Raw genomic sequence first — 18,601 nt, 5'->3', positions numbered from 1 at the left:
TGAGGACCTGCCAGGCCACCTGGACACTCAAAAATCTGTGGGGCCAGATGGCATCCCCCAGGAGCGTGGAGGCAGCTGGTGGGGCAGCTTGCCAGGCCGCTCTCCATCGTCCACCAGCAGCCCTGGCTAGCAGGGCAGCTCCCTGGAGGTCTCGAGGGGAGGCTTGCCAGTGTGCCAGCCTTCTGCCCTGGAGGGACTCCAGAGCTGTCAGCCTGCCCTCAGCACCAGGCAAGATTATGGAGCAGCTCCTCCTGGGTGTGCCCACATGGCACATGCAGGGAAAGGGCAGGAGCAGGCCCAGGCAGCACAGGCTGATGAAGGGCAGGTCCTGTTTGACCAGCCTGGCCTCCTGTGACCACCTGGTGCATGAGGGACAGGCTGTGGGTGCTGAGCTGCTGGAAGGTGTCCAAGCTGGCTGGGCTGAGGTCACTTTGCATGGAGGCTGCTCTTGGGTCACAACCACCCCCTGAAGGCTCCAGGCTTGGGGCAGAGTGGCTGGAAACTGCCCAGACGAAGGGACCTGGGGGTGCTGGGTCACAGCAGCTGAACATGAGCCAGCAGTACCCAGGTGGCCAAGGAGGCCACCAGCAGCCTGGCCTGGAGCAGCAATGGTGTGGGCATCAGGAGCAGGGCAGGCATTGTGCCCCTGTGCTGGGCACTGGGGAGGCCACAGCTCGAGTGCTGGGGCCAGTTTGGGGCAAGAAGGACACTGAGGGCTGGAGCAGGGCCAGAGAAGGGCAACAGGGCTGGGGAGGAGCAGCTGAGGGAGCTGGGGGTGTTGAGTGTGGAGATAAGAAAGCTAAGAGATTTTCTCATGAGCCAGGTGGGGGTTGGGCTCTTGTCCCCAGTCTCAGGTGACAGAAGGAGAGGCAATGGCCTGAAATTGTGCCAGGGGAGGCTGAGGTTGGAGAGGAGGTAAAAACTGTTTGCTGGAGGAGTGGGCAGGGCTTGGCAGAGGCTGCCCAGGGAGGTGGTGGAGTCCCCATGCCTGGAGGGGTTCAAGCAAGGTTTGGTGTTCAAGGCAGGGTTTGGTGGCCATGGTGGGGCTGGGTTGGTGTTGGACTGGATGGCCTTGGAGGGCTTTGCCAAGCTGAATGATTCTGTGATCCCAGAGCCTCAATCATCCTTTGCAAGCAGGTCTGTGTGAGCTGGGGGTGCACAGAGCAGCCACAGCACACCAGCAGCTGGGCTGAGCTCAGCTCACAGCAACTCTCTCCTCACCCTCCTCACAGCAGCTCTCTCCTCATCTCCCTCAGCGCAGCTCTCTCCTCATCTCCCTCAGCGCAGCTCTCTCCTCATCTCCCTCAGCGCAGCTCTCTCCTCATCTCCCTCAGCGCAGCTCTCTCCTCATCTCCCTCAGCGCAGCTCTCTCCTCATCTCCCTCAGCGCAGCTCTCTCCTCATCTCCCTCAGCGCAGCTCTCTCCTCTCCCCAGACCACAGCCTGGCGCTAGAGGACAAGAGGAAAAGAGAAGCTCCCCAGCTGGAGGCTGCCGGCGCCTTCAGCACAGTGCTGCCCTCGCTGCTCACAGCAGGCTGCAGCTGAGAGCTGGCTGCGAAGTGACTCTTCCACCCTAGAGGGACTCACACAGAAATTCCAGGTTTGCCCTGGAAAGGTCAAACCTCTCTGGTCCGAAGGAGCTGATGTCCAGGCTCTTGTTTAGCCAGGAGCCAGGCAGCAGCAGGGCCGAGGGAGCACTTTGCATGCTGAGATCTCAAAGGTGTGAGGCATGGAAATGAAACTCCACAGCTGAGATGGAATAAAAAGCAAAGAGAAAAGTCAGAGACACAGAGCAAAGCCCTCCAGCTTCAGGCTGAGCTCATAGGACCACAGAGCTGTCAGGGCTGGAAGGGAGCTCAAGGCTCAGCCAGCTCCAAGCCCCTGCCATGGGCAGGGACACCTCACACCACAGCAGGTTGCTCACAGCCACCTCCAGCCTGGCTGCAAACACCTCCAGGCAGGAGGCTTCCACCACCTCCCTGGGCAGCCTGTGCCAGGCTCTCACCACCCTCCTGGCCAACAACTTCTTCCTCACAGCCAATCTCAATCTCCCCACTTCTAGTTCTGCTCCATCCCCCCCAGTCCTGTCCCTCCCTGACCCCCTCCAAAGTCCCTCCCCAGCTTTCCTGCAGCCCCTTGCAGCTCCTGGAAGGCCACAATGAGGTCTCCTGGGAGCCTTCTCCTCTCCAGCCTGCACAACCCCAACTCTCTCAGGCTGTCTCCACAGCCACTGTGCAACGTGTCACTGCAGCTGGTGGCTTCCCCAGGCTGTTTCAGCAGAGTGGCAGCCTTCAGGGGGAGTGTTTCAGGAGCTCTGCTAGCAGCCTGCTCAGCCAGGTCCCTGGGCCCCCGAGGAGAGGTCACTGAGTGAGAAATTGTCAGGAGCTTGCAATCCAGCTGCTTTCTGGATGCTTAGGCTGGAGAGAGAGGGACAGGGAGGTTGCAGATAAAAGCAGGAGCAGACAGGCCTGGTGGTTTCATCAGACTGGCACCAAACTGGCTGCTCTCAGAGCAAATTGGAGCTTTCAGGACATGCTGAAGCCTCACAGCAGAGCTGGAGGGGAAGAGTGTAAAGGAACCTGAGGAGGAGCTCTCTCCAAGGAGGACTTCTCATGTCCCCACCAAGAAGTGGTTTTCATTTGGAGCTGTCAAGACACATCACAAACATTTCATCAATGCCATCTCCAGCACTGCTCCTGCTGGAGGAGCTGCATTCCACTTGAACCCATCTCTGCCCACAGAGCAAAGGCCCTGCTGCTCTGCTCTGCTGACAAAGTTTCCAGTGGCTGAAGCAGTGCTGTGGTTTCAGTTCTGAACCTGCATGACCCGAATGGACTTTGCGGATGGAATAGTGCCAGAGCCTCCATCACCCAGGCCAGGGGCACTCAGAGTCTGTGCATCAGCCTCAAACCCTGAGCTTGATCTTGAGCAGGGGTTTGTGGAAGAGTTCCTCTGACTCAAAGGCTTCAGTGCACCCCAGTCCCAGCTCAGTTGTGTCTCCCACTCCACAGCTTCACTTTCCTGACCCCAGAGAGGGTTCCCTAACTGGAGTACCAATTAGGAAACTCTTTTATCCGAAGGAAGAGCACCCCCAGAGGAAGTGGGGTGATGAAAACCATCTCCCAGTCTGTGCTTCAGCTGTGTGACACTTCCCATGGCATGGCCATAGCCAGAGGGGTGACTTTCTGGGGGCGCTTTGCAGCCACCCAGACCTGGGCCCTTCTTTCTCTGCTCCATTCACTTCCTGCAGCTGTGGCTTAAGGGGTGACAGAGGGAGGAGCACACTGACTCTAATGGGGTCCAGATCCACCTAAAGCTGGGTACTCAGCTGCTTTTCTTCAGTGTGAGAGGCTTGTGCTCAGCAGTCACCCCTGTAACAGGCAGGACACCTGGCCCTGCAGAGACAGCCAACAGCGTGGTTCAAGCTGTGGCTCAGACTCAGTCCCTGTCACTGAACCCACTGCTCTGGAAGAAGAGCAATCACCCCAGCCAGGGGCATCAGTGACCCTCAACAGCCAGTGCAGGAGCAAAGAGGTCACACAGAGCTGGCAGCCTCACCCCACTGCAGACACAGTGCCCTTCTCTAGGCAGGGCCCTTCTGCTGCCCCAGGGCTCAGTAGCCCCTTGAGACCCAAGCAGCAAGAAATCTGCTCTGATGCACATCCCTTGTCTCAGGATGCTCCAGGACCCTGGACTGAGCTGGCTCCAACCTGCACAATGGAGCTGCAGGTGAGATGGTTTCAAGCTCCAACTATTCCTTTACTTTGACCTCCAACCCAAGAGGTTAGAACTTGACCCAAGGTCAGAAAGAGGTCTTGGAGCAAACCAGCAGCTTGCTGCTGGTGCCAGTGCTGCGTGGCTCCTGCCAACACAGCTCACACATCCCTGACCCTGCTCTGGCAAGCAGGGCAGCTGCAAGAGCACCATACGCCATGGTCCTGGAGAGCTCTGTGGAGGGGTCCTCCACGAATTCAGCACCATAGCACTGCTGCTCCATCCTCCTGGATCTCCCACCCAGCCCCTGCCCCATGCGTGGGGAGAGCAATAGGGCATGAGTGAGAGCTGGCCCAGAGCTGCTGCCCTGGGCATGCAGGAGGCAGCTTGCTGGAGCTCCTTACTGCCTTCTCCCCTGCACCCTGACTGTCCAGCTGCAGATGGGTTTAGCAGGCAGCACAGACACAGAGTCCTTTATCTGGAGCTACCGTTCAGCGTCCCAGTGTTTGGAGCCCTTGAAGTGCTGCTTGGGTGCCTGCCTGCTCTGCCGTGCTGCAGCCAGCTCTGCCCTCCCCTGCCCCGCTGGGGCACAGGAGCAGGGTTACAAAACAAGCACAGGTCCCGCAGCTGGGAGCAACCCTTCATTTGCTGAGGCTTATTTTCTCTTCTTCTTTAACACACAGACACACACAGACACACAGACACAGACACAGAGACACAGACAGAGACACACATGCACCACCCCCCCACCCCCCTTTTCTTCCCTTTGAATTAAATCCCTGCCAGCTCCAAGAGAGAGAGGGAAAGAGTAGAAAGTTTAACTCCTCCCATTGGAGTGTCTCACGCCCCTGCCCAGCCCTTGAAACCCAATAACCAAGATCATTCAACAATGAGTTCCTTTCCCTGGCTGCATCCTTGCCACGCTCGGACCTGCGGGAGGTGCCCTGCCCGCTGCGTGCGCGGCCGCGGCACCGGCACCGGCATCGCTGCGCCGCATCCCGCCGAGCCCCGGGCTGGGAGCGAGCCGGCGGCACGGCAGGCGGTGCCGGGGGCTGCAGCCAAGGCGAGGATGGACAAACTCTTCTTCTGGGGCTTTATTCTGGCCTCCTCTGCCCGCTTCCAGGCGGTGCCCGCAGAGCAAGGTGCTGCACCTTCGTGCCCACCCCAGTGCCACTGTGAGGAGGATGGCATCATGCTCTCGGTGGATTGCTCGGAGCTGGGGCTCTCAGAGGTCCCTGCCGACTTGAGCCCTCTCACTGCTTACCTGTAAGTACAGCCAGCCCCTCGCGGTTTCTTTTGCAACGCTTTCTCCTGACCCCTTCAGCGTTTCCTCCAGCTTGGAAAGCTTGTGCCACGTTCTCCCAACATTAATTTCTCTCTGGAAATTGGAAGCAAAGCAAACCACCAGCACCAACAAAGGCAGCTCCTGCTCCAGGACCTGCCCGGCTGAGCCAGCTCCCCCTCCTCCCTGCGCCCCTCTGCGAGCCCTGTTTAGATTGCGATGTTCTGCACGCTTTGCTGCTTGATTGCAGGGAGCAGGGCAGCTGATTTGCTGGGGCGATCCTGCTTGTCTGAGAACATAATGGAGTATTTACAGCGGGCAATTAGTGCAAACTGCTCGGCGATCCTTCTGTCAAACATTGCAATGCCTGGGAGAGCTTGTGGCTTCGGGGGGTTTGGGAGAGCTGGTCACCAGCAGTGCCCAAGATGCCTCTTGAAACTCAGTGCTGAAGTCTCCTAAGAGAGGCTTTGGTACCTTGCTTATGTATTGTTGTTGTTATTGCTATCATTATCATCATCATCGTGATCATCATCATCATTATGGTTATGTTTTCACTGTATTTACAACCTCTTCATGACCTGCATGCTTCTTAGCCTTTCCAAAGGGTTAACCCCCCCTAGGGAGCGGTGGGTTCGTTCTAGACCCAGAGATGGTCTCAGTTGTGCCCTTTGACGAGCGGTGACCGAGGGTGTTCCCAGTGTGAGCAAGGGGCTCCACGGGAGGATCCCAGGGTTTGAGCAGGGAGGACACAGCTCCCACCGAGGGGAGCTGGCCCTGGTGCGTGCTGGGGAAGGCACAGAGTGCGCCGCAGCCACCACCTTCAGCTGTGCTGCTGGCAGCCTGCTAAGGACTTTGGCTTTCCCAGCTCAGGGACGCAGCATTGCCAAGGGAGGTTGTGTTGACCACAGTCATTGAGGACAAGAAGTGGCCCCCAGGCAGTGCTGGGGATGTTGATTTTGTGCCCATGGTGCTGAGAGGAGCCTTGTGTCCTGGGGGGGACACAGACCATGTTGCTGATGTTCTGGTGTGACTGAGGTGCAGCTGCTTGGTGCACCCTGAGAGGTGAAAGCTGAGCGCCCTAATCTGTCCAGGAAGGGCTTTGCAAAGCCAGGCTGAAGCTGCCATCAGAGCTGCTTTGCTCATCCTGCTTGCCTGAGAATGTTGCACTGTCTTGTGCCAGCCACTGCACGGGCAGAGCTGTGCTGGCTCAGCTGAGAAAGAACCACGACAGGAAAAGAGGATTTTCCCTGGAAGGTGAGAGGAATGTGTGGTGCAGGCTGCGCTTCCTTGGGCGAGGGAGCCACGGAGCCGCCCTGAGGTGCGTCCTGCACAGAGCTGTCCCCTCTGCTGGAGGCGGCTGAAAACCCGCGGGCTGCGAGTGTGGGAGGCTGCGGAGCTTTGCAGTGCTGATGCCACTGCGAGGACAAGTGGCAGCCCTGCCAGGCACCCACCCCGCAGCCGTGGCAAGGAGCACCCATGGCTGTGGCTCTGCAGAGCAGATGCCGCCCAGCAGCTGAGCCGGGAGCTGCAGAAAGCTCTACTGCAGGGCGGGAGGGACATCTCGGTGCTCCCATCGCCACATTTAGCCTGACCGTGGTGGTTGGAGCAGGGACACAGAGCCTGGGCTGCGGTTCCTTCTGGATGGACCCCAGGGGCGGGTGCTGAAGATGCCCCTGCCTGGTGGTGCCCCGCGGCTGCTCCTGGCACAGCTCTCGCTCTGTGGGGCAGCCCCGCAGATGCCGCAGCTTCGGCAGCGAGTCCGCTCCCCGCCGCCCCTGGGCGTCTGCGCCGCCGGCCCCGCCCGCACGGTGGCGCCAGCGTCAGGGACAGCTGGGTGCGGGACAGGGACAGCGGCAGCTGTGCGGGACAGGGATAGGGACAACTGTGTGCGGGATAGGGACAGCTGTGTGCGGGACAGGGATAGAGACAGCTGGGTGCGGGACAGGGACAGCGGCAGCTGTGCGGGACAGGGATAGGGACAGCTGTGTGCGGGACAGGGACAGCTGTGTGCGGAGCAGGGACAGCTGTGTGCGGGACAGGAACAACAGTGTGCGGGACAGGGATAGAGACAGCTGTGTGTGGGACAGGGACAGCTCTGTGTGGGACAGGGACAACATTGTGCGGGACAGGGATAGAGACAGCTGTGTGTGGGACAGGAACAGCTCTGTGTGGGACAGGGACAACATTGTGCGGGACAGGGATAGAGACAGCTGGGTGTGGGACAGGGACAGCTGTGTGCGGAACAGGGACAGCTGTGTGCGGGACAGGGATAGAGACAGCTGGGTGCAGGACAGGGACAGCTGTGTGGGACAGGGACAGCTGTGTGCGGGACAGGGATAGAGACAACAGTGTGTGGGACAGGGACAGCTGTGCGGGACAGGGACAGGGACAGCTGTGTGCGGGACAGGGATAGAGACAGCTGTGTGTGGGACAGGGACAGCTCTGTGTGGGACAGGGACAACATTGTGCGGGACAGGGATAGAGACAGCTGGGTGTGGGACAGGGACAGCTCTGTGTGGGACAGGGACAACATTGTGCGGGACAGGGATAGAGACAACAGTGTGTGGGACAGGGACAGCTGTGTGCGGGACAGGGATAGAGACAACAGTGTGTGGGACAGGGACAGCTGTGCGGGACAGGGACAGGGACAGCTGTGTGCGGGACAGGGATAGAGACAGCTGGGTGCAGGACAGGGACAGCTGTGTGGGACAGGGACAGCTGTGTGCGGGACAGGGATAGAGACAACAGTGTGTGGGACAGGGACAGCTGTGCGGGACAGGGACAGGGACAGCTGTGTGCGGGACAGGGATAGAGACAGCTGGGTGCGGGACAGGGACAGCTCTGTGTGGGACAGGGACAGCTGTGTGCGGGACAGGGATAGAGACAACAGTGTGTGGGACAGGGACAGCTGTGCGGGACAGGGACAGGGACAGCTGTGCGGGACAGGGACAGGGACAGCTGTGTGCGGGACAGGGATAGAGACAGCTGGGTGCGGGACAGGGACAGCTGTGTGCGGGACAGGGACAGGGACAGCTGTGTGCGGGACAGGGACAGCTGTGTGCGGGACAGGGATAGGGACAGCTGTGTGTGGGACAGGGACAACAGTGTGCGGAACAGGGACAGCTGTGTGAGGGACAGGGACAGCTGTGTGCGGGACAGGGATAGGGACAGCTGTGTGCGGGACAGGGACAACAGTGTGCGGAACAGGGACAGCTGTGTGAGGGACAGGGACAGCTGGGTGTGGGACAGGGACAGCTGGGTGCGGGACAGGGACAGCTGTGTGAGGGACAGGGACAGCTGTGTGAGGGACAGGGACAGCTGGGTGCGGGACAGGGACAGCTGTGTGAGGGACAGGGACAGCTGGGTGCGGGACAGGGACAGCGGCAGCCATGTGCGGGACAGCGACAGTGACAGCAGTGTGCGGGCGGTGACAGGGATAGCGACAGTGGCAGCGGAAGCGACAGTGCCAATCCGTGTGCCGGACAGGGACAGGGACTGCGACAGCCGTGTGAGAGGTAGGGACAGGGACAGCAGCAGCTGTGTGTGGGGCAGTGACAATGACAACTGACAGCCCTGTGCAGTGCAGGGACATCGACAGCCTTGTGCGGGGCGGCGGCAGCCCTGTGCGGGGACCTCCGGGCCCGGGCTCCAGCCAGGCTGCTGCAGGGTCTGGAGCCGTTTGGGTTTCCCCAGCCAGCTGCCGCCGGTCCCTCAAGCCCCGCCCGGGAGTGAGCAGTGAGGAGTGACCGGGGGGGGGGGAGGCAGGGGCTGGGCGTTACTGCAGGAGGGCTGCGCGCTGGCTTTTGTCCCCGTTTGTGTCACTGCCCTCCCGGGCTCCCTGCGGCAGCCATGCAGGGCTGGGGGCTCAGGTCTAAGGTTTGCAGTCAAGGCAAAGCTGCAGCAGCTGTGCAGCAGTGGTGGCTCTCGGAGCTCTGGGCTCTTGTGTCATTCAGGCCCCAAACCCACATCCAGACACACAAGGAGACTGTGCTGGGAGCTGCAGGTGCTGCAAAGCAAGGTGCTGGCAGTGAGGAGCAGGGAGCTGAAGGCAGCTGCTCCCAATGCTTCCCAGCTCCTTTGCTCGGTGCCTGTCTCCTAACCAAGCTGCTGGTGCCTGCCCTCCATTCTGTCAGCAGCAGGACTCCCTCGGGTGCAGGATCCTCCTAATAACCTCTGATTAGAGTCTACCTCACCGCTAATGAGCTCCATTCGTGCCCCATCCTGACAGCTCTGTGTTGCCTCTCTCCAAGAGCCCTGCCCTTGCTTGCTTCTGCACCCTCCTGACCTCAGCCCTCATCCCACCCCTCCTAACCCAAGCTGCTCCGTGAAGGCAGCATTGGTGAGCTTGCAGCTGTGGTCAGGGAGCTGGGAGCAGTGGATCACTCCTACCCTGGGCTGATTCTGCAGTACTCACCCAGACACACTGCAGCCTCCCTGGCACCCTGCACAGAGCCCAGGGAGCCAGCTCAGCAGGGAACTGTGTTAGGTGACAGGTCCCTGCTGCCTGCATTGCTCCTGCAGGCTCCTGGAGCTGCAGCAATGATCCTGCCTGGGTGATCCTGCAGGGGCTGGCAAAGGGCTTCCTAGAGCTTGAACTTACTTCATAGAGCCATAGAATCACAGAACTGTTTCAGCTGGCAAAGCCCTCTGAGATCCCCCAGTCCAACACCAACCCAAACCCCCCATGGCCACCAAACCCTGGCCCCATGGCCACAACTTGCTGCAACCCCTCCAGCCATGGGGACTCCACCACCCCCCTGGGCAGCCTCTGCCAGGCCCTGACCACTCCTCCAGCAAAGACATTTTGCCTCCTCTCCAACCTCAGCCTCCCCTGGCACAATTCCAGGCCAGTTCCTCTCCTTCTGTCCCCTGAGCCTGGGGAGCAGAGCCCAACCCCCCCCGGCTGCAGCCTCCTCTCAGGGAGCTGCAGAGAGCAATGAGGTCTCCCTCAGCCTCCTCTGCTCCAGGCTCAACCCCCCCAGCTCCCTCAGCTGCTCCTCCCCAGCCCTCTTCTCCAGACCCTTCCCCAGCTCTGTTGCCCTTCCCTGGCCCTGCTCCAGCCCTCAGTGTCCTTGGAGTGAGACCCAGAGCTGAACCCAGTGCTCGAGATGTGGCCTCAGCAGTGCCCAGTCCAGGGGCATGATCACTGCCCTCCTCCTGCTGGTCGCATCTTTGCTGATCCAGGCCAGGCTGCTGGTGGCCCTCTTGGCCCCCTGGGCACTGCTGGCTCATGTTCAAGTAGCTGTCAGCTAGCAGCCCCAGGTCCTTTTCTGCTGGGCATCTTCCCAGCCCCTCTGCCCCAAGGTGGTGAACCACAGCCTGGCCTCAGAGTCCAGCCATGAACCACTAACATCAGCACCCTCTCTCCTACCCAGCTGTGTCCTGAGACCCCAGGGTCAGGAGGGCTGAGCTCTTCAGAGAGCAGGGGGAGCCTCCATCTGCTGGGGCAGTAAATCCTCACAGCAGTGTGTCAAATACCACAGCTCTGCCTTGCATGGCCGGCACCATATGTAGGAGAGCTGCTTGTAGAGCTGGCCATGGAGATGGGCTGGAGCTCATGGGGCTCTCTGAAGAGGACAGCAGCAAGCTGAGAGTGTAGAAGACTGGAGCTACAAAGGTGGTAGAGGCCCCATCCCTGCAGGTGTGCAAGAAAATTGTGGCCATGGCACTTGGGGCCATGGCTTGGTGGCCAGGTGGTGTTGTGCTCAATCCTAGAGAGCTTTTCCAACCCTAACAATTCAATGACTCTGCAAGGGGAAGGCTCCTGTGCAGCAGAGGGGAGACTGTGCAAAGGGCACAGAGAAGAACCAGAGAATGGGAAGAGCTGCTTGGTACCCAGAGACTTAGCTCAGCTTTAACTCCTGGCACCACTGCAAGCCCTGTGCGTGAGCTGGCAGGGCAGCCCAGCTCGGATTCACAGCATCACGGAGTGTTAGGGGTTGGAAGGGACCTTGAAAGATCATTGAGTCCAAGCCCCTGCCAGGGCAGGGCACACAGGAACACGCCCAGGAGAGTTTGGAAAGTCTCCAGAGAAGAAGACCTCTCTGGGCAGCCTGCTCCAGTGTTTGGTCATTGCATGGGCTGGGGAGGTTCAGTCCCCAGCTGTCGCCATGCCCACCACTGAGCACCAGGCCCAAGGCTGTGGCTCAGCACGGCCCTGTGTCCCAAGTGCCATCCTGCTCCTGCTTCTGTCCCCCTGCATCTGGCTGCCAGCCCTTGGCAAGGGGCACTGGTGGCAATGCTGGGGCTGCAGGGTGCTCTCAGATCACCAAGGCTGCTCCTGTTCCTTCATGGTGCTGGTGCCTGCAGGTGCCCCCCAGGGAGAACAGGGCACTGGAGAAACCTGGGGCCTGTGCTTAGCAGAACACAGCTCAGCAGCACCCACAGATGGGAGGCTGCTGTCAGCAGGTCACCAGCCAGGTCAGCTGCCAGGCAGCACAGCCCTCTGGGCAGCCTGCACACATCCAGGCTGGAGATGACACCTCCTGAAGTGCCTTGTCCCCAGCCTGGGCTGACACAAGGAGGAGCTGGAAGGATTGCCCAGAGTGGAGAAACAGGAAGGCATCTCGGGAAGTCTCTGATCCATGCTCAAAGCAGGCCCAGCCTGTGACCTGGTCAGGACCTTGTCCAGCAGGGCTTTAATGCTTCTGGGATTCCTTCACCCTTTTCTGACCATCCTCAGGGGAGGTTTTCCTCACTCTCCAATTTACCATGTCCCAGGTTCCAGCTGGTGCTCCTCAGCTCTCATCCTTCTCCTGCACAACTTCAACAAGGTTGGTTCCATCTCTTCCACCTCCTCCCAGCCAGCAGTCACAGTCCTCCATTTCTCCTCCTCTTGTGGAGGCTGAGCAAACCTGCTTGTACGGGCCCAGGTGGAGCAGGGAGCCTTGGGATGTGGCAGAAGGGAGCAGGCAGGGCCATGGGGATACTGCAGTGGAAGTGGTGAGGATGAAGGATGCAGTCCTGTAGGGTATCAAACATCAGCAACACCATGGCTCAGAGCTCAGCTGGAGGAGCTGTGCCCCCATCCCCCAGGGTCCCAGGTCCCCACAGCACCACAGAGGGGTCAAGCTCTGTCCCCATCCCCAGCAGCATTGCTGACTTTCTGTGTCTTTGTTGCAGACTCAGACACTGCATAGCTCTCTGCACAGCTCTCTGCATGCAGCTCTGCTTCCTGTCCTGGGAAGCCAGCAAAGCCCTGGGGCTGTTGTGCTGCTGCTGCCACAGCAGAATGTGAGGGAAGAAAGAGCAGCACAGACTGGCTTGTCCTGAGTACCAGCTGTGGAGGATGCCCAGACAGAAAGCTGCTCATTCCCCACAGGGTTTCTGTTGAGGTGAAAGGGATCAGGAGTTCCAGGGCTGTTGTCACCTTTCAGAGACATTTTGAGCCATTGCTCAGAATTTAGCATCCCACTGGAAGTGTGGAGAGGGCACATGAGCCCTGCTGCCCTCTGAGCCCCCCTCTGAGACCAGCTACCACATGGGCCCAGGACAGGGATCTGCAGGGAGCAAGGATGGTCTGACATGAAGCTGGCTGGACACTTCTCTGGTCACAATGCTGCATCCAGCGCAGGGAAAGATTCCTCTTGCTTGATATTTGCATCTCCCTAGCTCCCCCCCCCCCCCAAACTCTGGGTTGGAGGCAGCAGGGCTTGAGGGCTGAATACAGAGCTGCAGCTGATGCCTGCAGCAGCAGCAGGAATGCTGGAGGAGCTCCTTCAGCCCCAAACTCTCCCTGCCTGTCTACTCCAGAGTCTGCAGCTCCCAGCTTGGGAAAAAGGAGGACAGCCCCCACCTCATCCCCCTGAAGATGGGAAGCAGCCCAGGAGCTCCAGAGGAAGCAGGGCAGCTGCAGGAGCCTGAGCAGACACTGCAGCTGTGGGGAGAGGATTGAGGCTGCAGCAATGGATGGGCTTGCCCTGGGCTGAAGAGCATCACCCACGAGGGTGGCAGGGTTCTCTGTGTGCCCTTGGGTGCCAGGTGACTGTCACACCCCCTGGGAAGCACAGGGAGCAGCAAAACATGCAGAGAACACAAAGTCCCAGTGCCAAGAGTAAACTTAGTCGTTCTGGGGCAGCTCTGCTCCCCTGCCCAGCTCATTCTGCAGAGCAGGAACCATCCTGTGGCTGCTGCTTGCCCACTGCCAGGACTCATCCACAGCCTCGTGGTCACCACAGGAGCCCCAGCACTGCACCAAACACAGCACAAAGGTGCAGCCTCTCCCCAAGGAGCTCCCAGACCCTTCCCCTTCTCAAGCCAAGTCAGAGCACAAGATTTCCAAAGCCCTCCCCAGGTTGAGTCCAGGCTGAGGCACTGAGGGGTGGCTCTGCCTGCTGGAAGGCTGCTGAGTCCATGGGCTCACCCTTGGATGTGCCTGGCATGCCTGCAGGGACAGCAGCCACAGCAGGAGCAAGGGCAGAAGTAGTGAGGAGCTTGGGGTCAGAGATGTGGGAGGCAAGGCTGCTGAAGGGCACTGGAGGAGCTGGGCCCTGGCACAGCCTGCAGCAGCCACAGGGCTTCATGGTCATCATTCAACAGTTCTGAGGCACTTTTGGCTTTTTCACCTCTAAACTATCAGGGATAATGAGAGCTTCCCACCTTCAGGCACTTGGGTTCCTCCAAAGGGGTCCTGCAAAGGCCATCTGCAGAGCCTGGGGACTCCACACAGGGACTCCATCCTTCCTTCATCCTTGCCAGCAGGATTTCAAGGCAGCTTTAAGGTCAGGCTGCCTTGGTTCAACTCCAGTTACCCATCACTCCAGTTAGCACCTCAGGGTCTCCTGTGGCTGTGGCATGTGCAGTGAAGAGCCCATGGGGAAGCATCTCCCAGCATCAATGGATGCCAGCACCTTGGGGTACCCAAGCAAGTTGGGCTCTGCCTGAGTCCCAGGAGTCAGGGAGAGCTACAGGTGATGAGCCCAAGACTGCCTCTGGTTGCTGTTTCCCTCCTGAAGGAAGCAGATGAAAAGCTGTCCAGGAGCAAAACCTAACTGGGAGAGCTGGGATCAGGCACAGCTTGGGAGAGAAACTGAAAAGCAACCTGGAAAAGCCACAGGTACAGAGCAGCTGCTTCCCAGTGACCTTCTGTATCCCATGCTGGGAGAAGAAAAAGCAGTGGTGGGGGAGACAGTGTCCTGGGGGGCTAGGGGTGCTCTGAGCAAGGCCAGAGCTGCAGGGCAATAACAGTGAGGTCAGGCCTAGGGCTGCCTGAGGAGCACATTGGGTGGAATGATCTTCCAAGCAGCATCTCACTTCATTAGGAAGGAAAATCTCAGTGCTCATGGGACTGTGAGTGAGAGAAATGCAGCACCAAGGCCAATCCCAGAATCAACCAGGCTGGAAAAGACCTCAGAGATCATCAAGTCCAACCTAGTACCTAATGCCTAACACCTCCTGACAACAGAACCATGGCTCCCAGTGCCACATCCAAGCCTTTCTTGAACACCTCCTTCATTCTGTGTGCACTGCATGGGGGCTTAGAAAAGAGCAGGTTCTTGTATTAGCCTCAGGCCACACTGCAGGACTCCAACACTGCCAAGGCAAAGCATCCTGATGGGTCTGAAACACAGCTGATGGTTCTTTAGTTATTGATTTGGGTTCAGAGCTTGACACCTTGGTTCTGTTCTGGCTTCAAGGGAAAGGAAATGTTGAGGTCTCTGGATTTGCAATGAGGTGAAAGGTTTAGATGATGACAGCTTTGCTTACCTCCTCCTGCCTCAGCACAGCCACACAAGGGGTTGGGTTGGAAGGGACCTTAAAGCTCATCCAGTTCCAACCTCCTGCCATGGGCAGGGACACCTCCCACCAGCACAGCCTGCTCCAGGACTCATCCAGCCTTGAACACCTCCAGGGAGGGGACAGCCACAGCCTCCCTGGGCAGCCTGTGCCAGAGTCTCCCCAGCCTCACTCTCCACAATCTCTTCCTCCTCTCCACTCTCAGTCTCCCCTCTCCCAGCTCAAAGCCATTGTTCCTCAGCCTGGCACTCCCAGCCCTTGTCCCACATCCCTCCCCAGCTCCCTTCTCTGCCAGAAGCTCAGCTCCCTTCTACCCCTTCAGATGCTGAGCTGGAGATGCTTTGGTCCAGCAGTGTTTTGCTGCACCTGCTGCTGCCATGCAGCGTGGATCCTGCTGGCACTGGTGGGATGCTGTGCTCTCCAGAGCAGCTGGGCCACCAGCAAGGCTTGCAGCACTCAGTGCTTCCAGCTACAACAGGCAGTGCTGGGGGTTGGGGGAGCAAGTGGAGGGCTGTGGCTTTAGCACCATAGGTCATGGCTGAGACCTTCCCAAGGTTCCAGTCCACATGGAAGGAGGAATCCTTTGCAGGGCTGTTCAGGAGGGGTAGCCTGGTGTCCGGGGCACAGGATGTAGGCTGATGCCCACTGCTTGGTGAGGCCCTGCTGGAGGAGGGCTGCAGGAGGTGAGATGCAAGATCTGTTCCACCCCAAATCCAGTGAGTGGTGGCCAGGTCTCTGCAGGAGAGGGAGCAGCCAGAGCTTTGCTGCACTTGCCTCAGAGCTGGCAGCAGGCTCTGTGCTCCCTGGCAGGGAGGCAGCAGGTGCAGGGCTGAGCAGCGCCGGGGGGCAGCAGAGTGAGCGGCTGCAGAGCAGGGGGCCGGGGCTGGGCAGCCTCCTGCTCCTCCTCCCCCCTGCAAACCGCAGCCAGGCCGTGCCTGGGGCTGGAGGAGATCAGTTCCTGCCGCTCACACCGCAGGGCTGCTCCACTCCTGCTCCCATCCCTCAGCCTGAGTGTGGCTGAGCGTGGCAGGGATGCTGCACCCTCCTGCCCCCTCCCATGGCAGCACCACGCAGGAGGGCTGGAGGGCAGGGAGCTGCATATGCTCTGGACTGCAGCAGGCTGCTCCTCGCTGCTGTCCCATCCCCTGCTGCCTCTCCACCGCCCCGAGAGCTTCCTGTGCCGCTTCCAGCACAAACACCTTCCTCATCCTCCCCTCCCTGCCCTGCCTGCCCCCCAGGCTAAGCAATATGCCACAGCTCCCCTCTCTCCCTCCCTTGCTAGAAGAAGCTGTAAATCTGCCCGGGGCAATGAAAACAGTGAGCTGATGGCCCTCAGATCTGTGCGGGAGGAGCTGAGCTGCCGATTAAAGGAGTTTAAGGTTTGCTTTCAAAAGCTGCTTTGATTCTGGCAGAGGCTCTGCTGCCAAGAGGCAGCACTGGAGCTGCAGATGCCTCCTCCTCTGCACCTGCCTGGGTCAGGGAGCAGCAGCAGGGTGGAGGAAAGAAAGAGAAGAGCATCTCCTACAGCTCCTTGTGGTGGGGACTGAGGGACCCCCATCAGCTCTCAGCAGGGCCATGGGTGCTGCTGCCTCTGAGCCCAGATGCTTCAACTGGGTGCCAAAATGCTGCCCTGCTCTAGAAGAAGCTGCTCCCCCAGGGCCTTCTGTGGAGCAGCTGGCCTGAGTCTGGCTGAGACAGCTGCCCATGGGCTGCACTCCTCCTCTTGGCTGCTCTGAGGTAGCTCAGGGGGCGTCCAACATGGACCAAGCTCCTTGGGACCCTGAAAGGGAACAGGAGCCTCCTCCATGCTCCATGGGGACAGAGCTTTGCGTGGGGAAAAGGGCACCAAGGGCAGCCCAGTGCTGAGCTCCTGCAGCCAGCACAGGGTCCTGCCTGGGGGCCAGGGGAGCCTGTAGGAAGCCAGAGAGAAGCTGGGGCCAGGACAGGGATCAATAGAGCAGTGCCTTGAAAAGTGGTGGGAAGGGATCAGGGAGGGCTGTCAAGGCTGGGCTGAGCTCCTGGAGAAAGGCTTTAGCTCAGTGGGAGAGATGAAGTGAGACCAGAAACAGCCTGCAGAAGGGCAGGACAGGACCCAGCACAAGCACTCCGTGTGGCAGCCAGGTCAGAGCAGAGCCAGGCTCCAGCCTGGTGGAGGCAGGAGCAGGGGCAGGGCACAGGGAAGCTCAGGTGGTGCCTGCAGTCTTGCAGAGAGGAACCAGAAGGGGCTGAAGTGAAACTGTCCCCAGCTGCACCAGCACAGGCTCTGCTGAAGCGATGAATGAGGGCAGGCCCCCGGGCCCCTCCCCTCCGGGGGATGTCAGAGGAGTCTTCCAAGGTATCAGCAGCTCTCCATCTCCATTGCCTTGTTTGTAGTCCTCTCTGCAGCTATTTAAACCTCTTTGAAGGATTTGGAAATGAAAAGCAGCCCTGATGGGAGTGGAGTGACTCAGCCACACCTGTCAGGGTAGGACCTGCTCAAGGGACCTGCTCTCTCTTCTTGTGAGCAGCCACAGGTCCCACTACAAAGAGACCCCAGGGAGACAGGAGAGGTTCCAGCGCTGCACATCCCTGTGGGGCATCAATTAGGAGCATTCCCTTTCCTTCAAAGGGAAGGAGCAGCCCAGGCCTCTGGTGACATCCCATCAGGGTGGGAGCTGCAGGGGGGAAGGGGAGCGGAAACGTGGCCTCTGCTGAGTAAGGGGTGGGAGAGAGGGGGCTGCACACATGGGGGGCAGGGGGGAGCTCTTGGGAGCATTGAGAGGTCTGCAGTGTGTCACTGAGCCCTGCAGACCACCAGCCCCTGAGACATCCTCTCCTCCTGGCACAGAGCAGGCGGTGGAGCCGAGGCTGCAGGCGCAGTGCGTGGGCAAGCACCAGGGAGCTCAGGGACCTGCAGGATCGGAAGGCTGAAGCTGCATTCCCAAGTAGGTTACCTGGTGCAGATAACCTGGGGATAGCCTGGGGAAGAGGAGACTCAGGGGAGACCTCATTGCTCTCCACAACCACCTGCAAGGAGGTTGTAGCCAGGAAGGGGTTGGTCTCTGCTCCCAGGCACCCAGCACCAGAACAAGAGGACACAGTCTCAGGCTGTGCCAGGGGAAGTGTAGGCTGGAGGTGAGGAGAAAGTTCTTCACTGAGCGAGTCGTTCGTCACTGGGATGTGCTGCCCAGGGAGGTGGTGGAGTCCCCATCCCTGGAGGTGTTCCAGAGGGGATTGGATGTGGCACTTGGTGCCATGGTCTGGTCATGAGGTCTGTGGTGACAGCTTGGACTGGATGATCTTGGAGGTCTCTTCCAACCTTAGTGACTGTGTGTGACTGTGTGAGACTGAGACTGTGTGACACTGAGACTGTGTGAGACTGTGTGAGACTGTGAGACTGTGTTAGAGTGTGTGAGACTGAGACTGTGTGACACTGTGAGACTGTGTGAGACTGTGACACTGTGTGAGACTGTGTGAGACTGAGACTGTGTGACACTGTGAGACTCTGTGAGACTGTGACACTGTGTGAGACTGTGTGAGACTGAGACTGTGTGACACTGTGAGACTCTGTGAGACTGTGACACTGTGTGAGACTGTGTGAGACTGAGACTGTGTGACACTGTGAGACTCTGTGAGACTGTGTGAGACTGTGACACTGTGTGAGACTGTGTGAGACTGTGTGAGACTGAGACTGTGTGACACTGAGACTGTGTGAGACTGTGTGAGACTGTGACACTGTGTGAGACTGTGTGAGACTGTGACACTGTGTGAGATTGTGTGAGACTGAGACTGTGTGAGACTGTGTGAGACTGTGACACTGTGTGAGACTGAGACTGTGTGACACTGTGAGACTGTGTGAGACTGTGACACTGTGTGAGACTGAGACTGTGTG

The 18,601-nt window shown here is 59.3% G+C and overlaps 1 protein-coding gene across 1 annotated transcript in view; it reads left to right on the top strand.

The window, feature by feature from the left end:
- Nucleotides 1–4,767: 4,767 nt before the first annotated feature.
- The window catches only part of LGR6 (leucine rich repeat containing G protein-coupled receptor 6), a 223,372-nt gene continuing 209,538 nt past the window's right edge, over nucleotides 4,768–18,601 (top strand). Inside the window, exon 1 of the mRNA XM_054176315.1 lies at nucleotides 4,768–4,979. Coding sequence (XP_054032290.1) covers nucleotides 4,783–4,979 — 197 coding nt within the window. The 5' untranslated portion in view covers nucleotides 4,768–4,782. The remainder of the gene's footprint in view (nucleotides 4,980–18,601) is intronic.

The sequence above is a fragment of the Dryobates pubescens genome, chromosome 35 (assembly GCF_014839835.1).
Source record: "Dryobates pubescens isolate bDryPub1 chromosome 35, bDryPub1.pri, whole genome shotgun sequence".
Classification (NCBI taxonomy): domain Eukaryota; kingdom Metazoa; phylum Chordata; class Aves; order Piciformes; family Picidae; genus Dryobates; species Dryobates pubescens.
This window is presented reverse-complemented; position numbering and strand designations above follow the sequence as displayed.